The sequence below is a fragment of the Periplaneta americana genome, chromosome 8 (assembly GCF_040183065.1).
Source record: "Periplaneta americana isolate PAMFEO1 chromosome 8, P.americana_PAMFEO1_priV1, whole genome shotgun sequence".
In the NCBI taxonomy this organism is placed as follows: Eukaryota; Metazoa; Arthropoda; class Insecta; order Blattodea; family Blattidae; genus Periplaneta; species Periplaneta americana.
In genome coordinates, this window is record NC_091124.1 from 71,255,318 (window position 1) to 71,274,707 (window position 19,390).

Consider the following 19,390-nt stretch of genomic DNA (forward strand, 5'->3'; position numbering starts at 1 on the left):
TCTACTGGGAGCTTTGAGAAATACTTTTTTCACTGATGAAATCAACAAATCTACTTTAGGGAAATTGTCTCTGACCACTTCTGCCACACGATGAAATGCATGCGCCACACAAGTAAAATGAGTCAATTTAGGATATACAACAGATAATGCTTGTCCAGCTTTGACCATATAAGGGGCAGCATCGCTAATAAAGAATAACACATTATCGTACATAATACCCTTTGGCCACAGGATACCCATAGCTTCGTTGAACAGTTTAACTATAGTTTTGTTATTGCACTTTTCTAGAACATCACAATGTAAAAGAATTCGTTCAGAATATTGTTCACTTAACAAACCGATAACTACATTACCAACAAGTCTACCTTCTTTGTCGGGAGTCTCATCAATGGAAACCCAAATTGAACTATCTTTAATTTCATCTCTTATCTTCTGTATTGTCTCATCGTAGATGGATGGAGCATACGTCTTCCTAAGTGTTGACTCATCCGGGATTGTATGTTGAGTATATTTTTCAAGGAATTCCCTGAAGACCTTATTCTTTAGTTTGTAGAGAGGAATATCAGCAGAGATGAGAGAACGGCACAGGTCGATGTTAAACTCAGATCTTACATTCGATGTTGTTGGTTGTGTTAAAAACAATTGTCTCTGCTTGGAATTTAGTTGTTTGTTGGCCTGATGTTTACTAGTTGTAATGTGTTGTTGCACCAGGAACTTTTGTGTAGATGATACTGCACACTGACACAAATTACAAAATAATATTTTATTGTCAGTTGATAAACCATCTTCTTTAAATTCTGAAATGTAACTTGTTAGTTTTGATTTTAAATTGACTGAATGACGTACTTTTGGCATATTTACCGTCTTTATAGTATGATTTACAAAACTGAACCTATGTGTACTCTGACTGGCATTTAACTGTTGAGCTGCACAACTGAAGTCTGTTAAAAATTTTAAATTAAATTAATACAGTTTTGTAACTTACTTTCCCATTGTTGATAGGACTGCTAATTTTCAAATAACTCTGATGTTAAAGGGATTACTGAACATGTGTTTAAATCTCTATTGTTGAAATGTATTTTTAAAAGTTAATGGAATTTTGTTTTGTTTTATTGTTAAACCTAATATAATATGGACTGTTTTATATGAAATATGGAAAATATATGGAAATTAACGAAAATATGTACTAAACTCTAAAATATGGAAAAATATGGAAAATAAAAGTAGGATTTTTCAACCCTACACATTGTGAAACATAAAGATAATGCAAAATATAAATTATATTAGCTTTATAAGTAAATATGTATTTACATATAAATCCTTTCCCTGCTGATGAGTAATTTCAAATTCATCAGAAGGATGCTAAGACATCATATATTTCGGTTACTTATTTCCAGACTATACGGAGAAGTTCAATCCTTTCCTCCCACAGCCTACTGCTTTCTAACACCCCTCTTATTTCAAGGCGGACTGCACTTCATATGACGTCACCTATGTTGACGTTTTTCCGGCCCCTGTTACAGGGCATGTCAACAATAACGGCAAGTACAAAATATCAAATAGCAAAAATAATATTGATATATATATATATATATATAGGTAAAGGTATTCCCTTTACGCATAGGGGGCATGGAGGTGGAGCCCCATGCTTTCATGACCTCGGTACTAGAATGGGATGTGGTCTGTGCCTTCTACATCCGGGAAAGCCCCAGTATAAAAGTTTTATTTTAACAGGACGTTCAGTAGACTTAAATGTAGAATGGGAAGATAAAACCAGTCGTTGCTATGGAAACTGCGAGTTTTTGTTTCTGTGCTATCGGCAGGAAGAAGAGGCTTGAATAAGCGGCTTACGAGGGAGATTAAAGGACTATAAAGAACTACTTCCGTTCTTGCGTAAAGAAAACTCCACAATATGCCTAACCCTTACATTTGGATTTTTTTTGTACAAAACTTTTCCATATAGAGCACGAAATGATTGGTTGTGACGGCAGGAGTTCCGATGCTTTCAGCTACGAAACTGGCACAGAACCAATTATATTCCCTAGTGACATACTGAGATCAGACTTTCAACGAGTTCCATCGAAACCCTTCTCCACTTCACCGTCAGCTTTAAAAGGATAGACCAATAAGCTGTTTCGACTTCAACTCGTCCAACATGCCGATGATGTTTGAAGACCTAACATTCAAATGTGTTAAGTGCCAATTTTTTCAAATTTCAATTTATTCGATCTAAGGAGGAACATGCATATGAAAATATTATACTCAATTGTCTTAATTTTAAGTGACTCAATCGTGCCTCAAAAGACGGTGTTGTAGGTATCTCAACATGCATTTCGCAGGGTGATTTTCATCAATATCTCAGAAAGTTTTTTTGGCACTTAGCTCGTTTAGAATGTTAGATCCTCATTTATATTTCCTTCTTTCGCAATCTGAGATAGTTCCTATATGTTATGTTACGTTCGTTTGTTTCTATTGGATGCAAATTTCTTCTTCAGTATTACATAATTTCTGCACCTTTTGTTCTTCATGCCGACAGTGGTTTCCAGTCACTCAGCAGTCACTGAGCATATCTGTGTGTTAATAGAAACAATAGGTGCGTGCTTACCATCAAATTAATGACAGGGGTTTATTAAACAATTTACAGATATTTTAATTTCATGATAATGAAATTACGTTAACATAGATTTAATCATATCAATTGAAAATATTAACTGCAAAATTAATGTAAAATATATTTTTTTTACTTACAGAAAAACTATTGTTATGAGTTTAATCATTATTCTTCTAATTTTATATTGCATACGTGATGGCCATTCCAGATGTAGTATAATGCTGTAAAGCTGTATGAGAAAGGAAAGTTTAATTGAAGACATTGACAACATTTGATTATTCAGTACATTACCATGAATTCATACAGGTTTCATCGAATTGTTACTTTATGAACAGTAATCTAAGGAGAGGTTTTGATTTATCTAGAGAAAATCAAAACTTGAGTGGAATTTAATTAGCTATTACACGATTAAAAGAAAATATATAAAGATTAGAAGAAATAAAGTACTCTAATATAATAAAATAATACTTCGGAATATGTATGGTAAGACTTTCCTGTGTTAAATTCCAACGTACCTTGTTTACATGTTTCGACCTATTTATGGGTCATCTTCAGAACTGGTTGTTGTTGGTCTTGGCGCCACTTGTTCTGTTTCCTGTGAGGGTGTGTTCCTGTGGTAACTTATAGTGTAGAGTCAAAGAGTGTGTTTGTTTTGAAGTTGAGTTGTGTGTTGAGAATTTCGTTGGGATATGTTTTTGTGTGTCTCTCAACACACAACTCAACTTCAAAACATACACACTCTTTGACTCTACACTATACCACAGGAACACACCCTCACAGGAAACAGAACAAGTGGCGCCAAGACCAACAACAACCAGTTCTGAAGATGACCCATAAATAGGTCGAAACATGTAAACGAGGTACGTTGAAATTTAACACAGGAAAGTCTTACCATACATATTCTGAAGTGATACAGTGTCAAAAGTTGTGTAATCAAGATGTGTAAAATAATAGTTTACTCTATTTCACTAATGTTAGCTTCACCAAAACGTTTGAACGGAGCCGCCTTTTTCAGTTGACTATTTTTGCGGTAAACAAATGACGATCGCAAAACATGTTATACAGTACTTGCTTACTTATGGCTTTTAAGGGATCCGCAGGTGCATTGCCGCCCTCACATAAGCCCGCCATCGGTCCCTTTTCTGAGCCAGATTAATCCAGTCTCTACAATCATACCCTATTCCCTCAAATCCATTTTAATATTATCCTCCCATCTACGTTTCGTGCTCCCCAAAGGTCTTTCTCCCTCCTGCCCATTCCGAGGCATATTGAGTGCTTTCGTAACAAACTGTTTTCTACGGCGATAGATTGTTAGCCCTTCGCCCAATCACTGAGCTGGAGGACCACCCTTCATCGGTTGTCCACGACTGCTTATTCAACATATTCGCAACTACCCACCATATCTGGTGGCTGTCTCCTCTATCCGAAATCTGAGGACGCGCCATGCCGTGGTGATAGGGACCCACAATACGTACAGTAAATAATTTGCAATTTGAAGTGTTGACAAACAAAGAAACAAATGGTAGAAAGATGCTAAAAACAGAAGAAAGTATATGAAGTTTAGAAGAAGTAAAGTACTCTAATGCAATAAAATATTAATTCATTTATTAAAATTCTCTTTCACTAATGTTAGTTTCACCAAAACTTTTGAAAGGAGCCGTCATATTCTGTTGACTATTTGTGCGGTAAACAAATGACTATCGCAAAGCACACTTTAATGTACCGTAAAGAATTTGTAGTTTGAAGTGTTGGCAAACAAAGAAACAAATGGCAGAAAGATGATAAAACAGAAGAAAGTATTAAAGATTATAAGAGATAAAGTACTCTAATACAATAAAATAGATACTAATTGACTTACTAAGCAATGGTTATTAGAGGAGAAAAATTCGCTCCGGCACCGGGAATCGAATCCGGGTCCTTGGCTCTTCGTACCAAGCACTCTAACCACTGAACTATGCCGAAGTTCAATCCACAACACTGGATACGCCGCATCGACCTAACCGCTAACACATTGACGAGACGACCATTCCCACACATCCTTTTATACCCGTGTATCATTCTACATCAACAACCTCCCCCACGTTTCCCCTCTTAACGGTCTGAGTTGTAAGCCCCCTTTCCCGTCTCCTCATTCAGTGCCTTTATTTTAATGGCTAATAGGAGACTGCATTGGGAACAACAAACGTCGATATACATTAGTTTGTGCCTTTTTTCACAATGAATTTCAGGAACCGAAAGGTCAATGTTATTATCCTCGTATTTTACTTATGTTAATCTACCGTGCAGGCTAAACTCCATTAAAGAAATTACGAAACGTAGCCCTACTACTTTTTAAGATTAAAGTGCACTGATCAAATAAAGGGAATAAATTATTGCAATAACTTTATCTTTAAGCTACTTATCACTAGACCGTACCTTAGTCACGGGGCGGAGTTGAGTCTAGTTTTTTTATTTTATTTTATTTTTTTTATTGGGTTATTTTACGACGCTGTATCAACATCTAGGTAGTCTAGTTTAGGTATGACAGTAACTGTATGTATATCATAGGCAGTAAATTAAATTTAAATTTAAATTTAAATTATGTTTTATTTATCTACGTTCGCAATTGCCGAGGTTATATCAGCATCACCGGTGTGCCAGAATTTGGTTCCGCAGGAGTTCTTTTACATGTCACTAAATCTAGTGACATGAGCCTGGCGTATTTAGGCAGTAAATTATTTATGCCATAAAAATAAGTGTATATGCAAAATATGGATTAAAAATACACAAGGGAAGTTCGGTTCTCAAGTTATCTTTAGTACAAATATGCACAGGTCTTCATTAAAAAAATGTGTTATATCATTATAAAAAGAGTACTTTTGTGAATGGAGTTACACAGACTTGGAACCTTTAACCATTACAAAATACAATCGGTTATGTGTACATAAGAACTTCATCAATCGCTTTGTCTGATGTTTCTTGAGATACAGTAATAAAACTCTTCTCTAAAAACAGAATAGCACATAAAAGATTCATCTAACAACTTAATTTCATTTTCTTTAAAAGGTCACATAACTTCGTCAACCACTTGCCCCTTCAATAGTAAGCGCATAATACTGCGAAAAAGAAAAGAGAAACTAGACCGGTCTCAAAATCGGGATAATTCCATTTTTTATCACTCCAAACATGTAAACTGTGACCTACCACAGAATACTCACAGAAATAGAATTAAATAAAAAGGCAGCAGACTGTAACTTCGTTTCCAATAATTCGGTAATATTTTGACGTTATACAATTTCTGTCTTCAATATTTCGTTTTACATGATTAATTGAGATTCGAAACAAAATCTTCATACTGGTGAGCCAATAACACATTCTCTCCTAATAAATCTGGCTTTCAGGTAAGTTCCCTGAGAAGTTGACTTGGATAATTTCAAAACAAAAATTGTTTCGGGACTGGATATCGAAACCGGGACCTTTGGCTGAGCGCGCCAACACTCAACCACCTGAGCTACCTAGTAACTCTACCAGACCTAGGCTAAATTATTCCATTTATATCCATATACCACAAGTGGGTTGACAAGACGTCAGAGACTCAGCATTGAGTGCACACCAAGTTCTGTGTGACTTAAATTTGTCTTGTCTAACATCTCTGACGTCTTGTCAACCCATTTGAGTTATGTGAATATAAAGGGAATAATTGAGCCTTGATCTGGTAGAGTTCCTGGGTAGCTCAGTCGTTAGAGCATTGGCGCGCTCAGCCAAAGGTCTCGGGTTCGATACTCGACCCCAGAACAATTTTCCCTTGAAATTATTCAAGTCAGGGAGTTAGGCTATACCTGAAATAACATATATCAAAATGTAATTAATTATTTATTCCGTCTTATGGCTTAAGCGTTGATTACATATAAAAGAAAACACTGATGTGTTACATCTTATTTAGTCTTAATACTAACGTTTTCGCCCTTTGTAGGGCATCTTCAGGTACGAGATATAACAGATATCAGCTAAAATCAATTACAAAAAATTTGCTTTACATTTGGAAATGACATGACCAGAGTAGAAATATGACATAGTGACAATATTAATCATCCAAAACAACATTAAAAAGATCATGTCAAATATTAAAAACAAATTGAACCGACCTAAGTTTGTATAGCTATGAAGTAATACTGAATACGTGATGTTGGCATACAAAGTAGATCTCAATACATTGGTGTCCTAAATATATTGTACTGTTGCCAATAACTTGTTGAAAGTGAGTAGAGAAGCATACAGAGTAGAAATCAATGTGCTGATCATAGCAATATCAATAAATTACTAGAAATATAAAAAACTTGATATTATTAAATGTAGAGTCGTTAAAGCAAATATGAACTGGCTAATTTCGATGGGGCGAGTAAAATTCTTGTTAAGTGTTCTGTGCTCTCCTACAAAATCATGCGAAAAATCTAAATCATCACCGTACACAGGTTGTTGAAATGAAGGGATGTATTTGTTGTACATTGTTTTTGTTTTTGTATTGTATACCTGAAAGCCAGATTTGTATAACACACGTCACTGTTCATTAACAGAAAACCATAAATTTACGTCACACAGAACTCGGTATGCACTCGAATCTGGGTCTTTGACGCCTTTTCTACCGACTTGAGGTATGTGGATATAAAGGGAATAATCGAGCCTGTGTATGATAGAGATCCTGGTTAGCTCACTCGATAGAGCGCTTGCGCGCTCAGCCAAAGGTCTCGGATTCGATACCCGGCTCTCAAACAATTTTTCTCTTGAAATTATTCACACTCTCTCCTTCTTGGTCAAACAGGAGACATCCGATAAAAAATAGTCTACAGTATTCATTATACCAGATCTATCACTCGAAGAGTAGAACAGAGTTGAAACCGTAACAAAATATAGCAAAGTACGACATTCGTCACAAGATAATCTGTTACACTATAAATACAAGATCTTAAATGAGTATTTTTTACAATATTGGCGTACTCACTCCGAGTGTCTTCGTAGGTCTCGCGCACCAACTGCAGGAAGGGATTGTCCTTGTAACCTTGCACGTGGAAGTAAGGAGTGCTCCAGCAGCGGGTGAACCTCACCGTGATGCCCGCCGCTTGCAGAGCCAAGAGGATGGTAGAGCCGATCTTCCTGAATTCTGAATCGGTAGAATTTAAGTAGAAAAACGCCACCTGCCAACAAACACCCATAGTTATTTTTGGATTTCCTTTATTGGAAGACTATCAGGAAGTATCTTCACCTAGGATATTAAAAAAAACATCTATATTGTTACAGATTCCTCATTAAACTCAACTAGAACCCACAATATTAAGGGGAGGTGATTGGCGAAATTTTTATTTTCTACATTTTTCAAACTATGTCCTTGATTTTCTGTACACATAATCACGGTGCGATAGATAATGATGTGGTGAAGTTTCATTTCTGTGACTGAATTGGTTTCCGAGTTATTAACAAAAATATTTTGAAAAATTTGCTTACTTCAAAATGAAATGTGTCTCTAAATTTTTCAGTAAAATGTTTGAATTTTCTTTTCTATGACCGGTAGCATATTAAGAAAAACATCACACATTAGTTTCCCTATATCTATACTATAAAAGGAGGAAAATTTGCATAACCACTGCATACCTAAAAATAACCGTTTGTTAACCGAATATTTTCTTTGAGCTATAGTAGCAGTTGAATTTTTCGTACGTGGAAGACGACGATGTAACATTGATCGATTATCCATCGATGTTTGTTTTTCTCATGTGCAATTAAGGCGGCAAAAATAACATCACAAAAGAATTAAGTTTTCGTAAGCAGAAATAAAAGTGTTTCTTAATCTATTTTCTAAGTAATATAAATACGAGTATATACTAACTAGTACACCACGAAAATGATTTACAGATTTTACTTCGCTTCTTGTGGGAAATTTTATATATTGTGATCCTAATCATGCAAGAATATCGTGAGGAATTCCACTTGCTCTGCAAATCTAGTCTTTCAGGTAAGGCTCCCTGTAAAGGAGATTTGAATAATTTCAAGGGAAAAATTGTTCCGGGGCCGGGTATCGATCCCGGGACCTCTGGTTGAACGTACCAGCGCTCTTTCCAACTGAGCTACCCGGGAACTCCAACCGACACCGTCTCAACTTTTCCCTTTATATCCACACAACTCGCGTGGGCTGACGAAACGCCAGAGACCCACATCGAGTGCACACAATCTCTGTGTGACTTGGAATTTTGGTTTTCTGTTAACGTACACAGTGACGTATATATTATGCAAATCTAGTCTTTCAGGTAAGGCTCCCTGTAAAGCAGATTTGAATAATTTCAAGGGAAAAATTGTTCCGGGGCCGGGAAAGAACGCTGGTACGTTCAACCAGAGGTGTCGGGATCGATACCCGGCCCCGGAACAATTTTTCCCTTGAAATTATCCACTTGGTCTATCTGGAAACTATAGTTTAAAATAGTCTAAATCAACAATATATTTGGAACTTTTTTAGCATGGAATCTAGTACCAAAATAACTGTTGAGTGGGTGTAACTGGTTTATTTCTACTTGTAGAATATTCCAAACTGCCTAAATTCTTGCAAAACCACATCTACTTCTTCATTACTTAATCCGTATCTTTCCTGAAACACTTTTTTATTCAGTTTTTGAAAATAATTTTTACGCAAAATATGTGCATCCTCCTTCTTCGAGATATTTTACATTACACAATTTCATCATCGAAACCTTCCCCATATTGTTACTGGATAATCGTATCTTTAGAGTTTTAAAGGATGAAATTCCTAGCTTTAAAACATCTTAGGAGTTTAAAGAGGCGTTAGGCTTAATGATATTCCAAGAAACTCAAAAATATTATGAACAACAATTATTGGATAGTCTGAAAAAATGTTATAAAAATGCCAAAGGCTTATAAAAGCGCCCATGAGACTCTTATGAAATTGTTATAATAGACGTGAGTACTCAACCCAAATACCAAACAGTTATCAGTTAATCACGATAGTGTCTGATACGGTTATGAGAAGGCAAACGAAATGAAAGAATAAGATGCTTGATCAAGTATTGTGGGAAGTAACAGCGTTGATCCCTCGGGTGAAGAATAGAGATGGGAACACGAAATACTACCTCTACTGTGAAGAATGAGGTCTGATGAAAGTGGAAACGAAGGAGTAAGTACATCTACAGTGAATTCGTCACAAATTTGAAGGAAAGAACGGCAACAACAAGACGAGAACGCAGAAAACTAAATTTTAACTTCAAAAACCTACTCTGTTTTCAAAAAGAAACCGTTAATCTTTCATTCTGCAAAGCAACTCTATCTTTTAACTTTATATTTGTGGCACTTTGCAAACAAATTCTTTACAGTTGCTCAAAACAGTATAAAGAGCATGTGCTGTTGCAGTGACTGTGCAACTTGTTGCATTGTACTAAATCAATTTCAAAGCAGACAGCTTTCACTAGATCCCTATTAATAAATCACTTCATTTATTAATCCAGCGACACACTAAACTGATTACATTACTGTTTTCCCTCTCCACGCTATTCAGGCGGTGTGTTTCATGTTCACTGAACTATGTATTGGAACCTAGAGGGAAATATAAAGGGAATACAGGCACTCCTGTACCTCTGGAAAATTACCTGTGTGTCTCACTCACTTTTAGATGTATTCATTCACTCGAAAGAAGAGTATTCATTAAAAGCTGAATTACGCTGTATTTCACAGTACATTTCAGAACAAAATCACATCCCGTATAATGCAATTGAAGTTGTGCTGTTTTGGCTACAAATCCTGTGGACTGGGTTTAGATTCACGTGATGATACTGCAGACTTATCTCTCTTCTACTGGGATGGATTTTTATCGGTTTCATTTGTTTATCTTTTTTCGTCCATGGATGACAAAGTCAAAATACTGTGAAAATACAGGATGATTATAAAGTCTCGATCCATTTTCGAGTTAACGTTAAAATTTGATTTTCGTTTCAGGCTGATATACAAGTATGTAGACTATTGAAGAACGGGTGGCTGTTGTCGGTGGTCAATTGCGTCGTTTAACGTATGCACAAGTGCAAGAGGAGTTTAGACGTAAATTCCACAAACCGGCACCAACATGAGCAAATATAAGACTCCTGGTCAATACATTTCAGAGGTCAGGTAATGTCGCCATTGCTCCACGTTCCGGTCGACCTGTTGAGCCTGAGGAGATTGTGGCATAGATCCGAGAAGCCATCGAAATAAGTCCTCAAGCATCGACTCGTCGTTTAAGTAACGAGCTAAATGTGTCCAGAGCAACTGTGTTGAAGATTTTGAGGTTTACATTGAAGAAACGTGCTTATCACGTTCAGATGTTACACAAACTAGACGTAGAAGTTTATGCAGCTTGTAGGGCAATGTGTTATGACTTAATGGAAGATGTCAACAACAAAAACGTATTCCAACATATCCTGTTTAGTGACGAGGCCACATTTCACATTTGTGGTAAGTGAATTAAGACAACTGTCGCATATGGACTAACGAGCGACCACACGCCATCTATGAATGGCAAAGGGACACCCCAAAAGTGAATGTGTGGCTTGGGCTTACAAAAACCACTGATTACGGTCCTTCCCGTTCGTAGAAGGCACCATTACCTAGACATGCTGACAGACTTTCTGGAATCACAGCTAGAGCAAGATGGCATTGGTGACAGTATTTCTTTCAGCACGACGCAACATCCATTTTACGTTAACCGTTAAAGCGTACCTCAACCAGCGCTTTCCTAACAGATGGATTGGCAGAGGTTCATCACGAGTATGGCCATCACGTTCACCTGACCTGACACCGTTAGACTTTTTTGCCTGAGGGTTTATCAAGGCAAAAGTGTGCAAAACGAAAGTACGAGGTCTAAAGAACCTGAGGAATTATGTTCGGGAAGTAGCGATTACAGGTAACATGCTGACAATTGTCTTGAGGGCTACAGGTGAAAGGTAAGGACAGTGCTATGAAATGGATGGCGGACATGTTGAGTTACGATGAATTTCTTATGTACCAACCATCACGATAACCCCATATCGATTTCATGTCCGCATGTCCATTATTTATATAAAATGGATCGAGACTTTATAATCACTCTCTATAATTTACTTCAGTATTCTTTCTAGGAATTGGCCGAAACTTCGACTTTTTGTGGGTGTTAATAATAGATTCACAAGTATTGTTTCTTATCTTACTTTTGTACAAACAAGAGTTGAGTTTTCAAGAGGCTCAAAGACACCTCCAACTGTGCTTTCTCCGGACTTACCCCACTGTCTCATTGGTTTGCACAAAAACTTGAAAACTTTCTTCATCCACATCATATACATCTCTCTTACATTGCAGTCTATATTTTTCTGTGACAGCTTCTGAAGGGTACAGGGGAAAAATGATCAAAGTAACATTTCTCTTAAGGTGATGTCATTTTCTAATTCAATATGTTACTGAAAAATGTATTGCTGTTCCTACATGGTAACTATCCTTTGTAAGATTTTACAACAAAAAACATAAAGAATTTGCAGCAATATACTGAATTAGATAACGACATCGTCCTTATGAGAACGGTGGTGAAAGTGCTTCACTTGATGTAGAAGAAGCTAACGATTGTTTTCAGGGTTTGTATGGTCTGAGCTCATTGAGGGTTATGACCGAAAGACATATTTAATGTAGGTGAAACAGGATTGTTTTTTAAGTGTATGCCGAATAAAATGTTCATATTTAATTTGTAAAGAAATTGTTTTCAGCTTGCACTATAGGACCAGACAGCAAAACACGACAGTGTTTAAATAAAATTCCACTGCATATTAATTATTTTTATGTGCAGTAATTGTGTTTTACTGATTTTCGTTAATAGGCCTAATGCATGGTCTTTGTTAATTCGGATTTTGGATAATTCAATATTTTTTCGTATCCCCTTGGAGTTCTAATTAAAAAGAGTCTGCTGTTCATACAACATATAAGTATTACTCGTTGCACGAATGTTTGTCGGCGGCCAGTAGGCGAACTAAAGCATAAACACTGCGTAGGAGATTGATAATGCCTCTCTCGAAATCGGCAATCATTCGTGCAACGAGTAATACCACTTTTGTTCTTAGTCTCGTCTTCTGTTCTGTTGGAACTGTTGTCATAATATAAGATAGCAGCGAGAGCATTAATATTGTAGAACATTCTATTTTTCTGTGAGGTTGTCTTTGTTTAAATTAGTTACTGTATTTATTAGATTTTCATTTTCAAAGTAGATAAACAATTAGTGGTCGATGTGTATTTCCCCTTGGCATAAATATACGTTAACCACATACAGAAACTTGGTAATTAAAAAGTAATGAGATATTACAATCACAAAAGCGAACTGTTATTTTAATAATTGAACATTCCCTGTAGTCCAGTCCCATACCTGTTATGGATCAACATTGTATTGTTCATGTTCTAGCCGTTGGCTTGTGCACAAGAAAATCTCTTTTGCTTTTTTAAGGGGACTGGGTAGTATGTGTATATGGTTGTTCTGTAGGCCTTTGAGTGAAGAATTAATTTTGCTTTTAGTCTTCAACCTTTGAATCTATCAATTTACAATTTTTACAGCATACACACCAATATTTTCATGTATATTTTGGTTTTTGGATCATCTTTCTGCTTCATATCCTTGATTTTACAAAAAAATTTAAACCTGAAAAATATTAATTAAATTTAATTTAAAACATAGGTATATTAGGTACATTTTTCTCAGAAACCCTTTGCACTACAGGTTCATAAAAATTCAAGCATATTCCCAATGTGGTTAACTATATTTGTCGCCAGTTTTATTACATTATGAATATTTGTGTATTAACACTACAATTGGGTATACACCCGGTGGCAGTGATATATAATATACAATAATACTATTACAATAATACAATAATTACAGCAATAAAAAATAAAATAAAATAAACCTAAATTTATTTCTGACTATAAATAAATAGATGCAATAAACCTAGGACTATAAATAAAAACTATTCTATAATAACGCCTACAAGAAGCAAAAGTAAACCTAACTATTACCAATTTTAGTAATTACACATCACCTTAATTAATTACAAATTAACTTAATTACATATCACCTTAATTTATTTACATATCAAATAAATTACATATCTTCTTAATTAATTATATATCAACTTAATTAATTACATGACACAACTTAGATAATTACAGTGCACCTACAATTACATTTTCATTTGTTTCATATAAAATAATAATATGCGTTACAAGAGCGGTATGTTGACGTTTTCATGTTCGAGGAAAAGATTGAAAAAGAGAAACGTAGTTGAGCTTTTTTAATTTCCGAGAACATGAAAACAAACATACCGCTCGTGTATCGTACATTGTTTTGTGCGAAGATCGTTTATTACATACCTGAAAGAGGAATTTCTAATTAGTTGCAATGAAATCTCCATCTTGGTTTCTGTTCAATGACGGCAACTTTGGAAAACAAATATATCTATCTTCAACATTGTTGCTATAAAATGTTTTCTGTGTTTACTATATTCCAGCAGGTCGTCATATACGTCTGTCTTTTTTTTCCCTCAGTCTATAAATGCGAACTTAAAACAAACGGTAAGGTTATGTAATGATTTATTTTTCATTTTAATATTTTAACAATATTATTTATATAACCTATTGCAGTAATAACATCGGCATCTGGAATCTTGTTGATTTTTTCACGGCTTCCTTAATGTTACTTGCATTACAAATGCAGTAACTTTTGTGGTGTTGTAGAGTTTACTTAATTTTTGCAAATATTTAAAAACAATAATTAACAGTGCAATTTAGGTGAAATTGCAGTCGTAAGTTTCCAATTTGTAATTATTACTATGTTAAACGTCTCTAAAAATAATATGTTAAAAGCCTAAAGCAGTAAAATGAATATGGCGTTTAAGCGGTAAGAAGAGGGAAATTGTTATGTGTGTTATGTTGGGAATACTGAATGTGGCATTTCACACTTACCACGTATTGGGTTTGTGCGGAAAGCAAGCAAATACGCACAATCTCGCACAAAAATATTTTCTATACTGGAAAAAAGATATTTTAAAATGTTCATATTTTTTCACACTTTTCTGGCTGTAAAATCCATAATAATTTTGATAACTATGTAAAAGTGGTCATGCTTCTTCACTATCATATGAGATAGGAGTATGCAAAATTTCAGGCTGCTAGCTCCACTATTTTCTGAGAAAAATGTTCCTGAAATACCCATGTTTTTAACTTAAATTTCATTAATATCTTTCAGGTTTAAATTTTTTATAAAATAAAATGTATGATGTAGAGAGATAGTCTGAAAACTAAAATATACCTGCAGATATGTGTTACGCTGTAACAATGGTAAATTAATATATTAAAAAATATGAAGATTAATAGCAAAATATCTTCACTCATTACACTTATACACAACACCATACGCTCAAACTAGCCAGTGCCCTTAAAAAGATAAACATGGAGCTGGTTCTTTTTTAACTTACCTGAGTCCAATTGAAATTCAGAAGTACAGAGACTACGGATTTGCTGATCTGCGTGTCGGGAGGCCGGGTTCGAGCAAACGTTGGGAAGCGATTCTTGTCCGAAGTCTCGTAGTCCATACAGAACTGCAAGAAGGAAAGGGGAAGTGAATAACATATGACCGTTACTGACTGTAATATAGAAGGAACAGAAGATCATATGAGAAACCATTCTTATTGAGGTCGGTCTATGCAGAACTGCATCATATAGAAGAATATATGAGAAAGCATTCTTACTGACTAAAACACAGAACAGAGGAAATTGAAGACAGTTTTTTAAAAGAATTATAAAGAACATAGTAACTTGCACTACATTACGTACAAATGAACAATTTCTTCACTGTTATCAAATTTAGAAAAAAATACTTGCAATACAGTAAATACGAATGAGTAAATCCCTTCATTAGCTCAACAACAGATAGAGATGAACTGCACATACGCAATGCCCGACAAACGCCCTTGAACTTTGGCGCCTAAGACAGGAGCACTGTGGGCGGCAACGTTTCTGTACTCTTCATGTCGTCATATACGGAGGTCTCTGTATGTATTCAATTTATTTCTAAAACGATGTAGCTTTTGGAGATGTGTAAAGTTGCCTCATATATTCCACATCATGACGTTGTCAGAAGGATAGGCATCATGTCTTTTCCGGGTTTCACTCTACATTCAGGTGCATCTTCAGGCAGAAGTCGTCCTCTGGTACGTCATCCTGTCCTCTACTATTTCATTATGATGTGTAGTAATCTGTTTTGCGTTCAATCGCCCTTAGAGGTCGAATCCTTGTAGTATTTGGCAGTATGTTATTCTAGTGTTGATTATAATATAGGGTGATCCGTTTGGGTGTGGATAAAATAAAAACACCGTAAAATATTTACCACTGAACTTTATTTGTTACAACTTTGTGCATACAACACTGAGAGATGGGAAATTCCTCAGAGCTGAACGTGATCCCCATTGCGCACCCTGCACAACTCATAACGGTGATGCAATTCACCCCATGTCCGTTATAACAGAAGAGGGGTGATTTGTTGAAAAGCTTGAGTAACTTTTACTCTCAGATCATCAATGTTCCTGGGTTTCTGTGAATAGACAATGTCTTTAACAAAATCTCACACCAAGAAGACAGAAGGGGTTAGATCTGGGGAGTCTGGGGCCAAGCCAAGAGATAACTGCTTCTCGTACTAAGTTTCGCCTGCGACCTCCTGCATGTTCTTTTAACACAAAACCTATTTCTAGAAATGTTCGATTTCACAACATTATGGAATCGTATTTAGGTATATTACGCACATCATACTTACGTCGAAATTCCCTTTGAACTCTTTTAACACTCTCAAATTTAGCATACCAAAGAACACATTGTGCCCGCTGTTGATTTGTAGTAGCCATTATAATCATCTACGATTTTCATTTGTCCTTTCAGAGTATGCATTGTTGATTGTCGTATATGGAAACTCCCATCTATTAATCTTATATAAGAGCAAGAAATTTTTCCTACTATTATAATAGCTTTATAATAATAAAATTAATATTATCTATACCCAAAGGAATCAGAATGTACCTTAAAAGGGCTTTATTTTTGTTGTGCAATGCTAACATTTTCATTTTCTCTTTTCCACAAAATATCCATTTCATTTCCTGTGTTTCTGAATTTACGACGATGTTTTTTGTCAAAAGTTTCGCTCCGTAGAGGAAAATAGATACTTCCAATGTGTAGTAAATTTTTAATCTGATTTGTTTTTGCATTTATGTAAGGTTAAATATATAATTGGAATTTATTTTAACCTCAATATCAATCCAAAAGAGAGAAACCCGACCTAATTCACCGACTTCCTTCCACGAACGGATGCTTACATTAACAGATCTGTTTATTTACTCCACAGTATGGTCATTTAGGCCACTCGCTGCAAGACTGACTGAGTGGATCCCTCATCGATGTGACGTCGTTAACTCCACGTAATTCATTTATTTATCCAGCTCGCGTTGAGCGCTCTACATAAAATCGCACTCAAGTTGAGTTCAAACATTGGAACAGGTCTGGGATTTCGAGCCATTAACTCGGCTTAGCTGAAGGAGGAGAAATCCGCACTAGGACACATATTGTGCTTCAGCACAGCGTTATTTTCAAAACAAATATTTTGTAACAGAAATATATCCGTAAGAACTATTACCACTCAAACAAAGGAATTCTCAAACCATATTTACTTGCTTCATTCTTACTTCTCCGTAATTAAGGCTACAGTTCCAGGAAAACAGTTTGTTTCGTTCGGACAGTTTTTCCGAATAAATTCTTCAAATCGTTGATTCCATTTTTGTTGACAAATTTCGCAGGATCTAGCGTATATGACGTGTCAGAAAATGTTGTGCTCTTAACTATCGCGCTTGGGAGTAGATTCGAATTATTGTTCTTAGACCTATTATCATAATACCATGGCAATTCCTTGGGTAAATCGATATTGGCATCATCGAACAAATTATATTTACCAACCACTAAAGTTTTCGGAAATATATGGAAAGTTAGGTTTCCAGAAATTTGACAATAAAATAGAAGACGTGGAAAATCTTTTGTTTTCAACACCTCCAGCCCTATAAGCGAAAGGATCACGAGTTTATTTATAGAATTATGACATTTGGTGAGGCCTGGGTATAACAATACACTTCTGAATCCATGATTGCTAACCAGTGGATGGAAACATTAAAAAAAAAATTGGTTGACATGAAGTCACATGGGGAAAAGGGAATGACTATTCTTTTTTGGATGTATGTAGAAGGATCAATGTTAATGAATCGATTAATTTTGGGTCAAACAATGACTGTAGCATATTACAGTATTCTTTAAAAGGTAAGATGAAATAAGCCATTGGGTTCAGACAGTGTGAAATATTTTCTAAAAACATCTCCCAACTGTTAGATTTGAGATGAGCCAGACCCAACCATCCGAGGTCAACAAAGAAAAACAACAAATTTATGAGCCTACTATTCCGTATTTTCGAGAAAAATATCAGATGGAAGGCACCTGGGAAGTACATGGTTTAATGATCGGAGCGAGGGGCACCATCCCACGATCAACTGTAAACACTATCAAAACATTTGGAATCCATGACATCATTCCAAAAATAATTACTTCAACCATTAAAGGGTCTGTGGCAATTCTGAAAAATCATTTATACGGAATATCATAATACCCCCCCCCCTTTTCTATTCGTTAGTGTGTGATTGTTACAAATATATGTACAAATTTATTATTTCTTAAACTTAAGCTCCTAGTTCACATTTAAATTTGGCTCATCTATGTTACTGTAATCATTACTATTCTTATATGTGTGTTATTCTGTGTTTTTGGCAACCCAGAATGCCTGGGCAGACTATTTCTTGAAATAAATTATATATATAATGAAAATTAACAGAAATATAGGCAAATCTTTGCAATATATTAGGGCATTCGATATGTAATTTATTTATTTATTTATTTATTTCATTCCAAAGACTGTATAATGCAGCATAGGAATATGTCATGTTAAGGAAAAACATTTAAATAGTAGAAAAAGATTTAGAAGTAAGCAATATGTTCATAAGTTACATACAAGGAAATAATCACATTATATAATATCATATAGACAATTCTCCTTAAAAGGTATACAACTATATAATGACAACAATACTGTAAATCAGTGCTCCTAGCGATGACCATTGAAGTCTTGTACTACATAATAGATCAGCGATTGTTTCATAAATCTGCAATATTGACAGTCTCGTAGTAAGTATATTTTGTAAATACAGTGGCTGTTTCTGATTTATAGTAAACAATACAGCCCTAAAGGTACGAACAAAGGTGCTTCACATAAATCCAAATTACAGAGAAAAACATGCCAAACAGTGCTTTAGGGCATTACAAGAAGCCTGTGGTAGGGAAGTGCTACTATACTGAACTAGTTCAAGTTGGGTGGAAGTGAGGCATTCGCTTTCAATCAAGAATTGACATCCGAAGAGATTCATCAGTGAGAGAGATAGCCAGAAATGCTGCTGCAGATGGAGTTCATCTTCCAAGAATTTGGAGACGTATTATTAATATGTTAGGAGACTATATTTGAAGTATGTAAAGTCAAAAATAACCTAAATAAATTTATTCATATATGAGGCCTCGCCATCCTCATTGAATAATCAAGACTACCTATATGTAGTGAAAATGTATATACCTATTACTGGAGAAAAAATCGTTTCGGCACCGGGAATCGAACCCAAGACCTCTCAACTA

General features: G+C 35.4%; 1 protein-coding gene across 1 annotated transcript in view; it reads right to left on the reverse strand.

Annotated features, from left to right (window-relative positions):
• LOC138704813 (guanylate cyclase 32E) overlaps positions 1 to 19,390 on the reverse strand; it is a 786,020-nt gene that overhangs the window by 489,763 nt on the left and 276,867 nt on the right. The window contains exons 3-4 of the mRNA XM_069833092.1: positions 15,103 to 15,225; positions 7,590 to 7,782 (exon numbers count right to left, since the gene is read on the reverse strand). Of these exons, the coding sequence (XP_069689193.1) occupies positions 7,590 to 7,782; positions 15,103 to 15,225 (316 nt within the window). The remainder of the gene's footprint in view (positions 1 to 7,589; positions 7,783 to 15,102; positions 15,226 to 19,390) is intronic.